This window comes from Amphibalanus amphitrite, unplaced genomic scaffold, assembly GCF_019059575.1.
Source record: "Amphibalanus amphitrite isolate SeventyFive unplaced genomic scaffold, NRLGWU_Aamphi_draft 000187F_arrow, whole genome shotgun sequence".
Taxonomy (NCBI): Eukaryota; Metazoa; Arthropoda; class Thecostraca; order Balanomorpha; family Balanidae; genus Amphibalanus; species Amphibalanus amphitrite.
The window spans coordinates 86,213-104,738 of NW_024881682.1; the positions used below are offsets into that span (position 1 = coordinate 86,213).

The following is an 18,526-nucleotide window of genomic DNA, read 5'->3' on the forward strand; positions in this document are numbered from 1 at the left end:
TGCGCGTGGGCTGAGCTCGGGCCGTTTGTGTCTGTGTGTGGGTGCGTGAGGCGCGCTCTCCGCGGACGGACAGACGAATCTCGTGTCCAAATGACTGGGCTGACTGGCGTATCGTAAGTGTATTATCGTCAAAGGATACAATGAACAAACTAATTGATCATGATCAATCACTGAACGTCTTTTCGGGCTTTCTGTGCCCACTGCAGATTTTGAGTGGCGGGTGAGGGGGAGCATGCAAGCCAAGCCCACCCAATTCCTCTTCCGACTCCCGTCCGTATTATACTGGGACTTGGTTTGTAAATGATCAGAAAACAGATATGGGCATCACTTGTGCCATGTTGTAACATTTTTCAACCCAAAACGCCTAAAAATATTCGCGGAACATATCCCCGTCATTACGCTTTACACTGCGGCCCACCGCGCGTCGTGGCTAGGTTTAGTTCATCTGTTGGCCGCTAGGTGGCCGCGCTGGTCGCTGACATCAAAGGGGCCAACGCACTATGGTTGGAAACGGCCTCACGGATGGCCGGGGGTCAACGCGAAAAAATGTTTTGCCCATAACTTGTTAATGCGTAGACCGACTGCGATGAAACTTTGCATAGGTATACCAGTGTCTTTCGTGCATCATACAGTAACTCAGAAATGACGAGGTCACGTCACGTCACGCGTGTGTGACGTCATCATTGCAAGTAAGTTATAAGTCGCCTATGTCTTTCGTTATGTTATCGATATCGCGAGGCATTTTGAACATGTTTTGAATACTGCTATTACTGAATGGATATTGTTGTTATGCTTTAGGGCGAGAAATATCAACGTAGTGACGCACAGTGTCTTACTATTGGTCATAAAGGGTCAAAAATTTGGAGAAAGAGTATTTATGATTTTTTTAGATTGGGCAAAAAAGTAAGAAATAAAATGACGATCAAATGACAAAACATGCGTCAGATTAACCCGGCAGTTGCTTGGGTATTTCCCCATCCGCCGTTTGCTGGGGGGGGGGGCGTTCAACGCCCCCAGCCGATAACTCGCGAACAAATAGGCGCAGCGAAACGCACGAGGCGCGGCAAACGAAAGAAGAACGCGACGAGACGATTCACATGAATACTTTAAAGTTGAATTTCGAGGTCACAGGTCGGGTCAAGGTCAGGTCAAACACTTGAAATCGGGCTTTCAGTAGCATGGACTTTAGAACCTCGCGATCGGTGCCTCGCGTTTCGCGTTTCGATTATATCGTCATCAGTTGGTCCTAAATAAAGTCAGTCATCAGTTGGTCCTAAACAATCTGTCACAACTGTCACAACTGTCACAACCCTTCATATAAGTGCTAAAAGAGTGTCAGATCAATGTAGGGGTCAGTCAAACATAGGCCACTGGCCAGGGTCAAAGTCAGGTCAATCAGGTAAGCACATTACCCCGAAAATTAAAACTGGTACCTATTCGCAGCCCATGCATGACACATGTTTTATGGGTACTTTTGGGCGTAGAACACGATGGTGACATTCATTTTATCATACGAGTACGTGGCTGGTTGAAAAAAGATCAATTTCAGAAATGCATGCATCATGGTCGTGAAGTAGTCACGAGAAATTGCCAACATTCAGTTCAAGATTTTGGAAAATGTAGAACGATGATCAAAAACCATAGATAGCCATTTGATTTGCCATGGTATTGGCAGTGTAATGGCGTTTACAGCATGTCTGTATGTCTGCTCTGTCGGTGGATATCCATATCCATACTCCAGGATATCCATACACGTTTGCACGATATCCATACTCCAGGTGTAGGGGCGAGCAGTTACTTCTTACGAGGGTTGCGGAGTCGAAGTCAGAGTCGGAGTCAGAGTCGGAGTCGGAGTCAGAGTCGCCCAGAGTCGTGGCAACGAGCCAGGAGTCGGAGTCGGAGTCGGGGTCGGTCAGGAGCCCGCAGTGGAAGTCGGAGTCGGTCCGAATCGGAACAGCTCCATCACGACTCCGAAACACTGGCAGGGGTCCGGAGTCGGAGACAGAGTCGGCCGGAGTCATGGCAACGAGTCAGGAGTCGGAGTCGTAGTCGGAGTCGGATTTGGCGCCACCACGACTCCGCAACCCTGCTTCTTACCATCATTTATAAGGATAAGCGATTGCAAGACTGACGAGCCGACCTGGTGCTAACGAAGCGACGGGTAGGTACGCCTCGGGAGATGAAGCTTCACGGACGATTTTGCGCACAAGTGCGCAGTCTGCTTTTACGTTCCCCTTACGCAGAATTGAACAGAGATTTATTCTGCCAAAAAGCTCAATGGAGGTCGATGGAGAACTTTTTGTATGTCCAATGAAACATAAACGTAATTTTGCAAATATTGCTGTGGTGACACTGCAAACAGAATGCAATGCCGTTCCTGATTTTGAACACGCATGGGAAAAAGAGTCACTCCACTCGATAGCCAACTTAACAAGGATTATTTTGATATATAATAATCTAGTTTTACAACGCCATGGAGGTACTCCACATGCTATCACCAGCGCGGTTGTTTAAACCTTTGACGGCGCACCAAAAAAGTCACTATCAGAAACTCCCGATTCCACGTACGATAATGGAGACTAAATGCGCAACTAAATAATTTTTTCTGCCCAATTCAAAACATTTCATCAATTTCCAACAGAATGACACCCCAAATATACATATCTTCCGAAATTGCCCGCGGCCATCCGTGAGGCCGTTTCCAACCATAGTGCAACGCCGAGACTCGCATCCATATATCTCTCATCCATGCCACTAGCATCGAGATACTGGGGATCATCGTGAACGCTGCAACGATGACTTATGCGCTGCAGAGGTCGAAGCTCCGGCGGCTCACATAGGCCGTCTCACTGCTATTGTTGTGTTGCATTAATGTAAGTATAGGGTGTTCACTAAAAATTGACACAAACTTTGAATAACTGCACACCAAAAGCGAAGCAAGCTATTTCGATGCAACTTACCATAGAGATAAAACGAACATTTCTCATCATATCGAGCATAAAATCTCACGGATATAATCAAAGCAGTCGCGTAGGAGGTCGCTTTAAATAAGGACCACCGGAAGCCCATTGGCAGGCTTTCCCAAAATAGTGCGTCAATGGGAGAGTCTCGGACGTACAAATACCTAATGAAAACTTATAATGTCGAACTTAGTTACATACCGCAAGGTGGAAAGAAAGTTCTATGTGGGTGTGGGAGTCCGAAAAGCTGAAGTGGTGTTATTGTGAAGATATTGACCTGAGGAAAGGTCGGGGCCCCGAAAACGCACGTGGAGGGGCTTTTTGGCACCTCACGGCGCAATGCTGCAGATCAGTAAGGTATCAGCTGTACCAACACGAAGAAGGTATAACACACCTGAGGCTAGGCTGAGTAACAAACGGCGTAAATGATTTCTCGAAGCGACCAGGAACAGCATTAGGCAATAGACGTAAATATGCAATGGTCAAGAAAGGGCCAAAAAAATTCAGAAAAAAGTCGAACTATTTAAGGAAGAAAGGTTATGTTTTTAGTTAAAGGGCGACAATTAACTAGACAATGGAGTGTTCTGTAGTGATGCTATCGATGACACAAGAGCTAACGTCCATTTAAGTGTCAGTATGCAAGCTAACGCTGGATGCTATGGTGTATGTGTCTTTTCAAAGCATATCAACAATTCGACTTCATTCATCCAGGCTGGTCCTATATAATATGATATTTTCGGAGCCAAGTGTATTATTTAGTACTGGAAGTTCATGCAGAACAACATATGTAACCAGAAGGTTGTCTTCTGGTCCGACCTCGCGCCAGCACACTAACCAAGGGGCGCCTTGAGGACCCCGGCCGATGTAAAAATTCCACTTGGAACGAGGCCCAATAAGCCGTTTGCCATGCCTGAAATTTAAGAAATGAGTATTAAATGTGTTTTGCCGAAGGCTATAACGTATGTTAGTGTCCTTAAATTTCATAGAAAATATCAATTGGTTGTTCGTTACCGCCATGAACTGGCCAAATTCACGGCCCACTGGCGCCAGGGCACGTGAAAACACTTCCAAGCAAATGTCCAAAAAGAGACATATGGGGATCAGGCAAATTTGTTGACGCTCTATAGCTTGCAGCAGGTGCAATGCGCTTTACAATAATGCCTCGTTTGTTCCAATCGGTACAGTTTTACTAAAGATACAGTCCGCTAAACTTTGTCTCAATTTTTAGTGAACACATGTTAATGCAGCACAATGTGTTGTCCTAGTTAAACCTGTGTTCGGTGCATTCTGTATTCGGTTATGTTGCCGCGCCGCAATCCGCCAGGTCTAATTCCGCCGCTCTAAACCGGTCACGTGACCGGCCGTGGTCGACCTCGGGTCGCGCGCCGCGGCGGCTGGGCAGTCGTGTGCGGGGAGCGCGGCCGGGCGGCTCGCTCTGGGCCTCGGGTACCGAGTCCAGTACGACCGCGGACACTTTGCCTCTGAGCGCCGAGCTGAGTGCCTGCCGCGTGGCTCGTACCACCCAGCCTCGGGCGACCGAGCTGAGTGGCTCTCGCGGGGCTTGCGCCGCTCTGCCTCGGTGACCGAGCGGAGTGTTTGTCTCCACCCGCGCTGCACTGCCTCGGGGCGCCCAGCGGACTAGTGAGTATTGTACTGGACAACGTGTGACAGCTAAGAATTTGTTTCGCATTTATATTTGTTCCGCAGTTGATATTCCCGGGGTCGCAATACACCTCATATCGTTCTTCAACTGGTTTCTCACCCAACGGGATCCAACGTAACACTATTAAGTCGGCGCCAGGCCACGCGACGGGAACTGTTATCCCTGGTGTAAGTCATGGCACACGCCTGCAAATTTTTACCGCCAGGGAGAGGTTTCAGGCGCTGACTGCTCCCGCGCACAGGCGTCGACCCCTACCAATTCCGCAGCACTGCATTAAGGAATAAGCTTGCAATGCGTGAAACGAAAGTTAGCCTTTACCATTCATCGACAGATTCGCTACCTGTCCGGAATCGGTGGCAAAACCGTGGGAGAGTTTGTCCGCCGAGCGCTAAGCAGGGTGCTGACAAACCAGCTGATGAGCACCTTCAGCATGAAGGGGAAAAAGAAAAGCGTAGACTGCAGGCGCTGCAGTTATACGCTTGCTTGGTCGGTAAGTGTTGAATGAATAAAGTGCACTTTTCTATGACTTGAAAGTTCAGTGTGCAATAGAATTCACTTGCTCGTAAGCTGAGTATGTACTTCTACTTCATAACGCGAGAATGTCTACTGTGGTTGCGTCGAAATGAACAACAGCTACTTGCTTCACATCATTAGCTTCAATATGTGTAACAGGTGCAAGCCAGCGGCTCTTTCCGAGGACCACGGAACAGGAGGTGAAGAAGGCGACCCAAGTCTTCTTGCGGGATGCGCCAATGAGAGTTTCCGGGATCAAACGTGAGGTGGGTGTTCTGTTACGGGAGTGAGATGGGTGTTCTGTTACGCGAGAACATCCCACCTTAAAGTGACCATCCCACCTCAACATTAGTTTTGAGTTGAGATAGCCTCTAAATTGGGGTCTCTGGCCTACACTTACAGTTTAAGGCACTCACATCATCGAGAAATCTTCAATTCAGAGATAGTTAATTTCAAAGTTGCAGCACTTTGGATTCAGATGGGCTTTAATGCATTTTAATGCCCCCTCTAAATTTGTGACGTCAACGCAGATCTAGCGATTGTAAATTCGTATATTTATTTCTATATTTTTTTAAATGAGATATTTTTCCTCTGTCCCTTCAATCAATATATTATTGTAACATGTGAATCTCTACCTTGTTACAGGAACGCAGGATGCGAGGGCCGTCTGGCGAAACCACCACTGCAATGTAGTTGGATTGGACGGAGCGGCAGCCGCGACGCGACGACGTCGGACGTACTGTGTCGAATGTGACGGGAAGTTGCCCGGACATGGCTGTGTTTATCCGAGAAATACATTTATTCTGAATATTGACTGTCTGTAACGCTGGAACATGTTGCCGTCGTACTCTTGGGTCTCAACATAAATACAACATCGAGACAGTATTGTAGGCCAACAATGAGTCAACATCGTGTCGACGTTGTGTTGACATCGAGACAACATTGTGTCGAAATCGAAGGTCGAAGCTCCGGCGGCTCACATAGGGCGTCTCATTGCTATTAAGTCGGCGCCAGGCCACGCGACGGGAACTGTTATCCCCGGTGTAGGTCATGGCACACGCCTGCAAATGTTTACCGCCAGGGAGAGGTTTCAGGCGCTGACTGCTTCCGCGCACAGGCGTCGACCCCTACCAATTCCGCAGCCCTGCATTAAGGAATAAGCTTGCAATGCGTGAAACGAAAGTTAACCTTTACCATTCATCGACAGATTCGCTACCTGTCCGGAATCGGTGGCAAAACCGTGGGAGAGTTTGTCCGCCGAGCGGCGAGCGCTAAGCAGGGTGCTGACAAACCAGCTGATGAGCATCTTCAGCATGAAGGGGAAGAAAGGAAAGCGTAGGCTGCAGGCGCTGCAGTTATACGCTTGCTTAATCGGTACGTGTTAAATGAATAAAGCGCACTTTTCTATGACTTGAAAGTTCAGTCTGCAATAGAATTAATTTGCTCGTAAGCTGAGTATGTAGGTTCTTCTACTTCATAACGCGAGAATGTCTACCGTGGTTGCGTCGAAATGAACAACAGCTACTTGCCCCACATCATTAGTGTCGGGATTTCGTATAAATATGTAGGGGAGAGTGGGGAGAACTGGGACACAGGAGAAGTGGGACAGGGTCTGTCATTTAGAGAAGAGGCAGCCGATTTAATTTATTTTTCCATTTTTACGCATTACGATGGGTTATCTTCACCACTATGTCAACAACTTCCTCTTCTGCCGCGCCATCCCGACGATACGTGAGTGCTCCTGAAAAGTTGCGTTTTTTACTGGTTTCTTGAGTACAAACGCAAGCAATGTAACGACCCAATCATTTCTTTTAACCAATATTTGCGATCATTAGGAAATGTTCTGATGCATGCCAATGCTTGAAGCCGACGTGTTGCTTGAAATTGCATTGACATGTTTGTTCATCAACAATGGTCGCCAGGGGAGAACTGGGACAAGGTGTCCCAGGTCTCCCCCCTCTGTCCCAGTTCTCCCCTGCCGATTTATAAATCCCCTTTCAGTGTTTGTAGGATAGGTATAGTGCAGTTAGGAACGGATCCAGAAAATCTCCAAGGAGGGGCCAAAAGGAATTGCAAAACTGATACTTGATCAAGCATATAGGTTACCGTACCTACCTTACTGAATTATATTTTGAAAGGGTGGCCGTTTCTTTATCATTTCCTTGTTCATGACTCTTCCAAATCCCTTCTGTCCTTTTCAGTTGCCCATCGCGCTCCTTATCTACCTACCTGCCTCTGAGGATGCCCAGACAGTATGCCAGGAAATCCCTTATAGGGTTGACTCCAGGGAGAGTCATGGAGCATGCTGTAAAGCGGGTCGTCGATGGTGAGAAGTCCATTCGAAAGGTAGCAGAAGATTTTGACATTTCAAAGTCAACCCTGGCCAGGTATGTGGTGAAGTATCAGAACGATACTGAAGCAAGAATGGAACCGGCCTATACGCACGCGCAGGTATTCAATACGGCACAGGAGAGCGATCTGAAAAACTTTCTGTTAAAATGTTCAGGCATGTTCTATGGTCTGACAACACGACAGACGAGGGATCTGGCCTATGAGCTGGCAGTGAAGAATAGCCTGGCCCCCGAAAAATGGAAAAGTGCGAAGACCGCGGGCGCAGAATGGCTGAAGGGTTTCATGTCACGTCACCCTGACCTCACCTTGAGAACTCCGGAAGCGACGAGTCTCGCTCGATCTGCAGCTTTCAACCCGCAGAACGTCAATGGCTTCTTCAACTCGCTGGAAGGTGTGCTTAAAGAGACAAAGGTAAACGGACATCAAATCTACAATCTCGATGAAACGGGCTGTACAACCGTCCAAAAACCACCGAGGGTTTTGGCACAGCGAGGCGCGAAGCAAGTCGGCCAAGTCACGTCCCAAGAGCGTGGAGAGCTCGTGACGATGGTGGGGATAGTGTCAGCCAGCGGCCAGGCACTTCCTCCGGTCTTCGTCTTTCCCAGGAAGACTTTGAGGGACTCGCTGATGATTGGGGCACCAGAAGGATCTTGTGGTCTTGTCCACCAGTCAGGCTGGATGACAAGTGAGAACTTTCCGCACGTTCTTGATCACTTCGTGAAGTACAGCCACTCATCCAAGCAAAGTCCCACTGTGCTTATAATGGACAATCATGTCAGCCATATCAGCTACGTGGCTCTGGAACACGCTAAGAAGAACGGCGTGTATATAGTCACGCTGCCACCGCACACATCCCAGAAACTGCAGCCACTGGACAGGGCAGTGTACGGTCCGCTGAAGACATACTTCAACTCCGCAGCGAACGGCTGGATGCTTAAAAATCCGGGAAGGAACATCACCATCCATCACATGGCGGATCTTATCGGAATGGCCTGGATGAAGGCGGCAACGCCGACCAACATCACTGCAGGATTTAAAGCGTGCGGCATCTGGCCACTAGACAGGAGCATCTTCTCGGATGAAGCGTTCCTTCCATCTGCGGTGACGGACAATCCTTTTCCGGAAGAAGCCGGACCAGACCCATCCGTCGAGCGAGGCGACGACACGGAGCTCGTCGGCTCGGAGCCAGGGCCGTCCAGCCAGAGAGGCGGCGACACGGAGCTCGTCGGCTCAGAGCCAGGGCCGTCCAGCCAGCGAGGCGGCGACACGGAGCTCGTCGGCTCGGAGCCAGGGCCGTCCAGCCAGCGAGGCGGCGACACGGAGCTCGTCGGCTCGGAGCCAGGGCCGTCCAGCCAGCGAGGCGGCGACACGGAGCTCGTCGGCTCGGAGCCAGGGCCGTCCAGCCAGCGAGGCGGCGACACGAAGCTCGTCGGCTCAGAGCCAGGGTCGCTGAGCTGGAAAATAGCATCACCAGAGCAGATCCGAGGATATCCGAAAGCCGCCGCACGTCAAGGAAAGCGGAAGAGTGGAACGTCCATTGTGGCTCGACACGCCAACTCGACACCAGAAATGAAACGCCTAAAGTGTGTTATGGAGAGCAAAAATGCCAAGAAGCCGAAAGGCAAATGTTCCGCCAAAGCTGCAAGGAAGCTAGTCGTAGAAAGCAAGGAGCGTCCTGGCTCCGACAGTGACGTCACATGCCTGGTGTGCGGCATGCGGTTTGACAGGTCTGCCGAGGAGTGGATTCAGTGTGTATCCTGTAAGGCGTGGGCGTGCGTTCCTTGCACGGATGTCGATCCTGGGCAGGTCACCTATGTGTGTGACCTGTGCCGTGACCTGTAAGTGACCCCTCAGACTGGCAGTCTGACACAGTACAGCATCATTGTTCGCCGAATTTGGCTGTGCATACACGAAGTGTCTATTAGTTCTTACGTTTGATTAGTCATTCAGTGTCATTAGGCTAGTACAGATACAAACGTTCTGTTTGGACGTGTCATGTTTGTCTCATTTGAGGATCGGTAAGGCACGTCGGTGATATTGTGTGTGGATCCAACTAAATATATGCACCGCTTCATAAACCGGAATTACATACATCCTTGTTGATGGGAGACATTTTATTATTTTTATTTATGCCATATGTATCCATAGTGTTTTATTTACATCACCACCAGCATATATGGGAATGGGCCGGAATTGAGTCGATTAGAGCAACTGTTGCTCTAGACTAGGATTTCGGAGGATTAATACTATGGGGAAATCCTCAAAAGATCAAGGCATTGCATCGACCAGAAGGGAGCCAGCACTGCTAGGATCGACACCTGGCCAGAGAGTCTCTGTTATCACCTGGAAGGGCGCCGTTACTGGTAAGAGGGGCTCCGTTATCGGTAGGAAGGGTCTCACATTTAACTGGAGGGCCCCGTTACTAGACAGGATATGCTTTTACGACGAGGTAAAACGAAAAGTTAAGATTTGTTGTATTCATTTGCGAGCAACCCAGGTCCTTGTCCCATTTCTACCCAGCATGTCCTATTTCTCCACCCCACATGTCCCAGTTCTCCTGTGCCTGTCCCATTTCGCCACCATTGCAACTTTTTATTTATGATGAAATATTAGTTACTCTATGGATTATAAAAGTCTCACAATAACAAGTCTTGTAGAGAATTACTTGCTCTTTCCAATGACACCATTCGCAGCTATATAATTTGCCTGTGTGGGTATGTACAGGTGCTCAAAGTTGGTATTGAATTTTTGTCCCACTTCTCCCCACTCTCCCCTATCCGCGTGGTGACCGGCCGCCGCGCCGCCGCCGCCCCCGTCCGGTGCTGCCGCCTGGCGGCGGGCCGGCGAGCGACCCAGCCCGGGTCAGCGGAGCGGGCGGCCGGGCGGGCAGTCAGGCGTGGACCCTGACCGACGACGGAGCGGCGTGGTGCAGAGCGTGTGAGACCAATACATCAGCACCGGTGACCTGTTGGTGTTGGAGCACGGCGGTGGGAGGCGAATCTCAACATTAGCTTCAATATGTGTTACAGGTGCAAGCCAGCGGCTCTTTCCGATGACCACCGAACAGGAGGTGGAGAAGGCGGCCCAAGTCTTCTTGCGGGATGCGCCAATGAGAGTTGGCGGGAGCAAACGTGAGGTGGGTGTTCTGTTACGCGAGACCATCCCACCTTAAATTGACCATCCCACCTCAACATTAGTTTGGAGTTGAGATAGCCTCTAAATTGGGTTCTCTGGCCTACACTTACAGTTTTAGGCACTCACATCATCGAGAAATCTTCAATTCAGAGATAGTTAATTTCAAAGTTGCAGCACTTTGGATTCAGATGGGCTATAATGCATTTTAATGCCCCCTCCAAATTTGTGACGTCAACGCAGATCTAGCGATTGTAAATTCGTATACTTATTTTCAGATTATTTTTTTAATGAGATATTTTTCCTCTGTCCCTTCAATCAGTATATTATTGTAACATGTGAATCTCTACCTTGTTACAGGAACGCAGGATGCGAGGGCCGTCTGGCGAAACCACCACTGCAATGTAGTTGGATTGGACGGAGCGGCAGCCGCGACGCGACGACGTCGGACGTACTGTGTCGAATGTGACGGGAAGTTGCCCGGACATGGCTGTGTTTATCCGAGAAATACATTTATTCTGAATATTGACTGTCTGTAACGCTGGAACATGTTGCCGTCGTACTCTTGGGTCTCAACATAAATACAACATCGAGACAGTATTGTAGGCCAACAATGAGTCAACATCGTGTCGACGTTGTGTTGACATCGAGACAACATTGTGTCGACATAGAAACGACGTTGTGTCGACATCAAAACGACGTTGTGTCAACATCGAAAACGACATTGATACGACGTTGATATTACGTAGTATCCTCATCCTCATCATGTCCAGTTGGGCGTTCCTGGGTTAACCCAGGAACGCCCAACTGGACATTTTTGTCCAACCGTGTCTCTCTGCAGTGCAGGGGACCCACAGCGTGCGACAGTGGAGCCATCTTTTAAGAGCGGCCGGTACAAGTCGAGAAAGATCCAGCAAAACGTTTTAGAATGATTCCGAACTTATCGGTCCAGTTTTGAGCGACACGTCGAGCATCCAAGTCGCTCGCTGGATTTAGACCCCAAATCGCGATGACGTCACATGACGAAAGGTAAGATGTCATGGCGCTGGAGTATTAGCCAGGTAAATTAACAGTGTATTCATGTTTGGGAGACTTTGTCCCATGTTTTGATGCACTAGCTTGTTCTCCCAGTTGCGTTGCATGATCATTAGAAAATAAATTGCAAAAAAACGGACAAAATTGTCCACGTGGGCATTGCTGTGTACAAAATAGAGCTGGCTTGCACAAATGCTTATTTGGTATTGTTTGTTACAGCACTTTCAATGGCTCCATTCCTGTTTCAGACACAAGACAGAGACACTGAATGATGTCCTTGACATGGTTGAAGAAGATGCCAGCGGAGATGAAACGGACGTCATCCTCATCCCTCCAGAAGGTGACGTATCTGACGGCTACTCCGGACCGGAGGACGAAGGCGAGGGCGACCCCGACCATCTTTCTGCCCCCATCCTGAAGTCTGAAGCTGAACTTCAGCGTCGCAGGAGTTCAAGGACTGAGACCACTCACCAGCCTACCGCGCAACGTCATCAAGCTCATCACACTGTGACGTGGATGAAGCCAGCGCCTTCATCGGGAAAGCCTACCAGGCTTTTCCCTGAGGCTAGCTTCAGCCAGTTCTCGGGGATGAGTCCAAACGAACTGGTAACACTCTTCCTTGGTGAGGAGATCTTCGACCTCACTATCAAGGAGAGCACCCTCTACGCTCTTCGAAACGGACGCCAAGATCCACAGCTGAGCAGGGAAGACATCGCCATCTTCATCGGCATCCTCGTCCTCACTAGCTACCTGACAGCAGTGAACACCAGGTTCTACTGGCAAGAGGCTACGGACACTCACAATGAGCTCATATGTCAAGCCATGACGCGCAATCGCTTTGACACGATCAAGCGGAACCTCCACTTCTGCAGCGAGGAAGATCCTGCTGACCGCTACTGGAAGCTCCGTCCGCTCATCAAAATCCTGCAGGTCAAGTATATGGAGCATTTTGTTCCGCAGCAAACTATCTCCCACGACGAGGCCATGATCGCCTACTTTGGGCGACACGGTCTGAAACAGGCGATCCGGAACAAACCGATCCGTTTCGGATTCAAGGCATGGGCACAGAACACGCCAGACGGATATCTCCTGGCGTTCGACTTCTATCAACGAAGGGGAGTCGCGGAGCACACTGACGACAACGTTCAGCTTGTTGGAAAGAGCGGCGCCACCGTGCTCGATCTGCTGGAGCACATGAAGCAGGAGTTCCGTGAGCTGCCCTTCCAGTTCTTCGTGGACAACTATTTCATGTCCATCCCCCTGATGCAGGAGATGACGAAGAGAGGATACGACGTGACAGGCACGATCCGGGAGAACCGCATCCCTGGCACGACTGGCCTCAGTGCGACGAAGGAGTTTAGGAAGAAGGAACGAGGCATGCACCAGGCTGTCACCAGTCGGGACGGGAACGTGATTCTCGTCAGGTGGCAAGACAATGCACCCGTCACTCTGGCCTCGACATGCTACGGCGATGTTCCCCCAGGCAAGGTGCGCCGTTACAGCCGTGTGCAGAAGCGACATGTGGAAGTTGACCGCCCTCATGTTGTCGGGAAGTACAACGAGATGATGGGCGGAACTGACAGGATGGATCAAAATGTCAACCACTGCAGGATCGCCGTCAAGGGCAAGAAGTGGTGGTGGCCGATCTTCACATGGCTTGTGGACACGGCAGTCCACAACGCCTGGCGTCTTTACTGCCGCGCTGGCGGCACGATGACTTATGTCCAGTTCCGTCGCGAGTACGCCTGCACCATCCTGCGACGATGGGCCAGGGGGAGCAAGCCCATGATGAACCGCAACCTTGCGGCTCCAGGATCCGAGGCCATCCGCTTCGACGGGATGGGACACATCATCATCAAGGCCCCGTCACGGGGGACCTGCCGGAATGAAGGCTGCACGGCGAAGGTGGGAACCAAGTGCGTGAAGTGTGCTGTGTTCCTGTGCGTCAACTGCTTCGCCGGCTTCCATGGCGTCGCCCAGTGAAAAGATGTTCAGGCTTCCACTGGCTTCCACGCCCGGCGATACCCGTGCCAAGCAGCGACAGTGCTGATGGCCCCAATTTGGGATTTGTCTCAGTTTGCTGCTTTATCTTAAATTCGTTGATTGATAATCTGGAGTGACTGGATGTCACCGGTGTGTTGACAACATGAGCATGGAGAGCAAGTTGACAAGGAGAGCATGTTGACAGTTGACACTCTGGTTGAGTTTTTAGAAATACACTTGCTTTTTAGCTGAATGGAGTTTTTTTTTACAGAGGACTTAAGTGGTCTGGTGTGGTTTGATCTAATCTTCCGCAAAGCACCATTTTTGTACATGGTAATGCCCATCTGGACATTTATGTCCAGTGCTATACGTCGAAAACTACAAAAGGTACAGTGATAATTTCTTCGGCTGTTTACAACACTAGTATAGGGGGGCAAACATGTGAATTTTCATTGGAATCGGAAACTTTTTTCTCTGGGCACTGGGGGGTTAACATCGAGACAATGTTGTACCAACATCGAGACAACGTTGTATCAACATTGAGACAACGTTGCATCAACATCGAGACAATTTTGTATCAACATCGGGACAATGTTGTAGCAACATCGATACAATGTTGTACAATGTTGTCCTGTCAATATTGATACGATGTCGAACTTCAACATCGTATCAATGTCGAAAGTGGCTAACAGAATGACATCGCCTAGTAGCACAATTACAGTGATTCAACGTAGAATCAACATCGACGTAAAGGTCGTACTAATATCGAGCTGTTAGCCACATACGACCTAATCTCGATGAAAAAATCTAATCCAACGCAAAATCAACAACAAATCAATGCTGGATCGATGTCGAAAGTCGGTTGATCCTCAATGTTGACAATCAGCCTGGATTCAACCAGTTCTAATGTTCAATGTTGTGTGCTAATATTGACAACAATGTGGTATCGATCGATACCACATGGTTGTCAATATTGATACAACATTGATATAATATTGATGTACTAATAGCCCCCCCCCCCCCCAACAGGGCGCGTTGCTATACCTAGCTGGGATAGGTGGGCAGAGCTTGGGCGACTTCATCCGACGCGCCTTGAATCGCCTCATGACGAACAGGCTTATGAGCCTGTACAGCATGAAGGGCAAAAGGGGGAAGAAGAGGCTTCTAGTTGCTAGTCGGATGCTGCGGTTCTGGAGAAGCGATATGCTTATATGCGAGTCAATTGCTGGTTTGATTTGCTGAAGTGGGATATGGCGGGAGAGGGCCATGTGCAGTCCTCACAATCATCACAAATAGATGAGCATTTGGACGCATTGGACAACAATGTGGAACCATTCAACACGTCGAAAAGTACCGTTCGAGAAACTGATCGTCCTCCAGTATGAGTGGACTGAACAATTGAACATGGGCGACAAATGTCACTCCGGAATGCTGATGCCGCGTTTTCGAGACGCTTTCTGTGACGTGTGGTGCTGAGTGCGGTGGCCCGTCATGTCCAAGCAGCACCATGTGTTGCAATAATCGCCGACAAGGTGACCTGTAAGTCACCGGATGGTGGACATCATCGGGATCATCACGATCATCCCAGGGGTACCAGCGGACGCTCTATTCCAGAGCTTGGTCGTCGGGGCTCCTGTCGTAACCACCCATGACGGGATCTCGTTGGCAAAGGAGTGGTTGGACACCATGTCTAAAGTCGGTGTGACCGAGGTGAAGAAGCTGTCTGCCATATGCACCGACGGACAGTACCACCATAACAGCGTCCCATCTAGATTCCTTAAAACCCTGGCAAACTCTCACCTAGACTGTCAGTCCAATCCGAGCCACCGTGTGTACTGTGTCTTTGGGACGGTGCACACCTGAATCTGGCCGGCTCGAGCGCGAGCATCGATGATGGAGTTAGTGTGCCAACCAAGACGATGTCTTTCCACAGCCAGACGGCAGTCTTGGTGTGACTGCCAGCGTCATTCTTGGGGTGCGCTGCCGCCACTGCCTTCAAAGTCTTGCGAGCTGCCGCCAGACTTAACACCGAACTCTGTTTTGTGGCACAGCGCTTTGATACGCCCAGGGACGTGCAGTTGTGAAGGCCTTGTTCAGTAAAGATGCTATGTCAAGCTGTGTGCTTAGCCATTTGACCTGCGAGAGCCGCTGGCGGAGGACAAATGCGTGGAGACCAGACACACGCTCCTCACGCATTTGCTTCAGCTGGTCGTCAGCTTATCGAATGGCCAACCAAAGCTGCCACCGAAGCCAATATGCCGAACTGTTTTCGTGCTTGCAATGGAGATCTCATGCGCACGCGCGTCATCGTCAATTATTTTGAAATATTTGCTGAAAGACCAAAGCCGCTGGCTGCCCAAACTCAAATGTGGAGTATGTATCATTGAACAGTGAAAGTGCTCATGGGCTTACCACCAGGTGGCGCTGTTACCTTTTTGTCAGATGTGTGGGGTGGCCGTGCCACGGACAAAGCCATTACGCTCGGCAGACCGCTGCTGGACCTCGTAAATCCTTACTATGTTATTCCGGCAGACGGGGGCTTAGAGCGAGACGAATTCGCAGTGATGAATGTGAAGGTCGTGACGCCTCATTTTACCAAAGGGCAAATTAGCAGATGACTCGGAAGGAGGTACAGGAATCGCAAAGAATCTCACGCGTGCGGCTCCATGTGGAGCGCGTCATCAGGAGGGTTCGCAGGATTACCGGATCCTGTTGGCCCCGTCCCACAGATCGCCGCTTACCGTACATACTTCTTTCCTGAGACCTGAGACAGGTATGTGGTCCAGTGGACCACATACCTGCTGTGGCTTCAGAGCCGGGCCGACTCTCTGGGTACAAGTGCCCTTCGCGAACTGGATGAGCGCGCACGCACCCATTTCGACCACCATGCCGCCTCCCTCCCCGACAGCACGGGCCTCGTCGGGAATGCGGTGACTGCAACAGCCGCCTCCCGGGACCGACACAGCAGCGCCAGGGCCGACCCGCTCCCCCAAACGAGGTGTGCCTCCGCTACAACCGCAGCGGCTGCTCGAGCGGAGACCGCTGCTGGAGACAACATGCATGCAGCCTATGCCGCGGTCCGCACCCAGCTCGCCAGTGTCGCCGGCTTCGCGACGTCCCGACTGACCCAGGGTCGACCACCGCAGCCGCTGCCAGGGCTACCGACCAGGGGATCCGCGCATCCGGCCGGTGGCAGGGAGGTTGGTACCGGCGGTACATCCGAGGACCCCGGCTGGACGTCTGGCGCGCCTGCATTGCCATCAACGAGGCGCACCACCGCACGCCTTGACGGGTTACGATCCGGCCCGCCTCCGTCCGTGACGCGCCCATGCCGCCACGTCACGGACGAATACATTGATTAACTTGGCGTTGTCTTTGACTGTGGTGTCTTTCAGCTAGAGGTATGTATAAGGACCGACTCATCACGGACAGGCGGGGTGCGGGGATTTGAGACCGCGTTACGCCAAGAAACACAAACATGGAACATGGAATAGCTGAGAATGTCAAAGCAATGCCTCGGATCGGCTCGACTTCACTTATCATGGGTGATAACGATTTTGGAATTTTGGGACTTCTGAGCGTCGGCGTAGAGCTTCTCGGTCAGTGCGGGTGAGAGAGGCGCTTCTGGCACGACAGTGTCGTGGAGAGTATCAGGCGATGGCAATTGCAGACCATGAAAATCCAGATGAGTTCTACTCCGCAAACAGAATGGTCCCAGAAAGATTTGATGAGCTTCTGGTTGCTCTAACCCCAAGGCTGGAGAGGCAAAACACAAACTACCGACTTTCGATCCCGCCTGCGGAACGTCTCACACTCACTGTAAGGTCAGTGTGCCCGTTTTGTTTGTTTGTTTTTTTTTCTGTCACTATTCCGTATACGTTTGTATTAAAGCCAATTTACTTGTTACTTGTTAACCAGGCTAGGGCGTTTGACCAGATTGCGAACTCGTACAATGTGGTTCAACGAGCTGGGCGTGGATGATCGGCGATCGCCATCGCGCTCAGCTCTCGTGTGTACCTACTGCCTGGACATTTTAAATTACCTTCTGCTTTGACCCCCTCCCCCCACCCACTCACTCAAGCCCGGCATTGAGCCCAACGAGGCTATCTCTTCAACGCATTATACTAGCTGGTTTCGGCACTGAGTCTTGTCAGCTCAGGCATGCCGTCAGCCCCGAGGGGCCAAAAATTGAGCCAGACGTCCGGCCCATGGGCTTTGAAGTTCGCATCGGTAATAACAACTCTTTTCTCCATGCAGATTGCGCTGGACAACATGCTTCGTCTCGCACCAGCGGCACAAGGTGGCAATGTTATTACTGACCTCGAGCGAGGAGCGATGAACGCGCTGCAAAAAGCGTTCCCGGCCAAGAACATGACGACCTGCCACTTCCACCTGAACAAGGCGCTGTACGGCAAGGTCGTAGATCTGGGACTGAAGGTAAGTTATCTAGAGTTGAATAGCAACTGTGTGGAGGAAGGCCCAAACAACGTGCGAGCCAGTGCACGAGATCCTAGTCACTACGGAACGCCAATTGTCTGCTGCCGCGCTGTCGGTGTCCCCGCGTGCAGCCGATCTGGCCCGGAATCTCCGCAGGTACCGCCAAGCATTGACGGGCGCTCATGCGGACCCCGTCACAGCAGAAGACATCGAGGTGCGTGAGGACCAAAGAAAAACCATCGCAAGAGTGGGGAGGCCCGAGGAACGGTTCCTTCTGTCTGCACGACAGCCGGGAGAAGATGTTCGTGGGCGGAAGGGTGCTTGTTTTCGCCACGGACCACTCTCTCGCCGATCTGGCGATGAGCGCAAGCTGGTACGGTGATGGAACTTTCAAGTGTGCTGAAAGTGTTGGCACAGCTGTACTCAAACTCACTGTGAGCGCTACGGCCTA

The 18,526-nt window shown here is 50.6% G+C and overlaps 1 protein-coding gene across 1 annotated transcript; it reads left to right on the forward strand.

The window, feature by feature from the left end:
• The first annotated feature begins 11,937 nt into the window (after window positions 1–11,937).
• On the forward strand, window positions 11,938–13,638 carry LOC122384370 (piggyBac transposable element-derived protein 3-like). Its single transcript, XM_043371729.1, has one exon. The coding sequence runs from the start codon at window positions 11,938–11,940 to the stop codon at window positions 13,636–13,638; it is 1,701 nt and encodes a 566-aa protein (XP_043227664.1).
• Window positions 13,639–18,526: the final 4,888 nt, after the last annotated feature.

Excerpts from the sequence above, each read along its gene's own strand:
- LOC122384370 (XM_043371729.1), top strand. The coding sequence starts at position 11,938 with ATGGTTGAAGAAGATGCCAGCGGAGATGAAACGGACGTCATCCTCATC.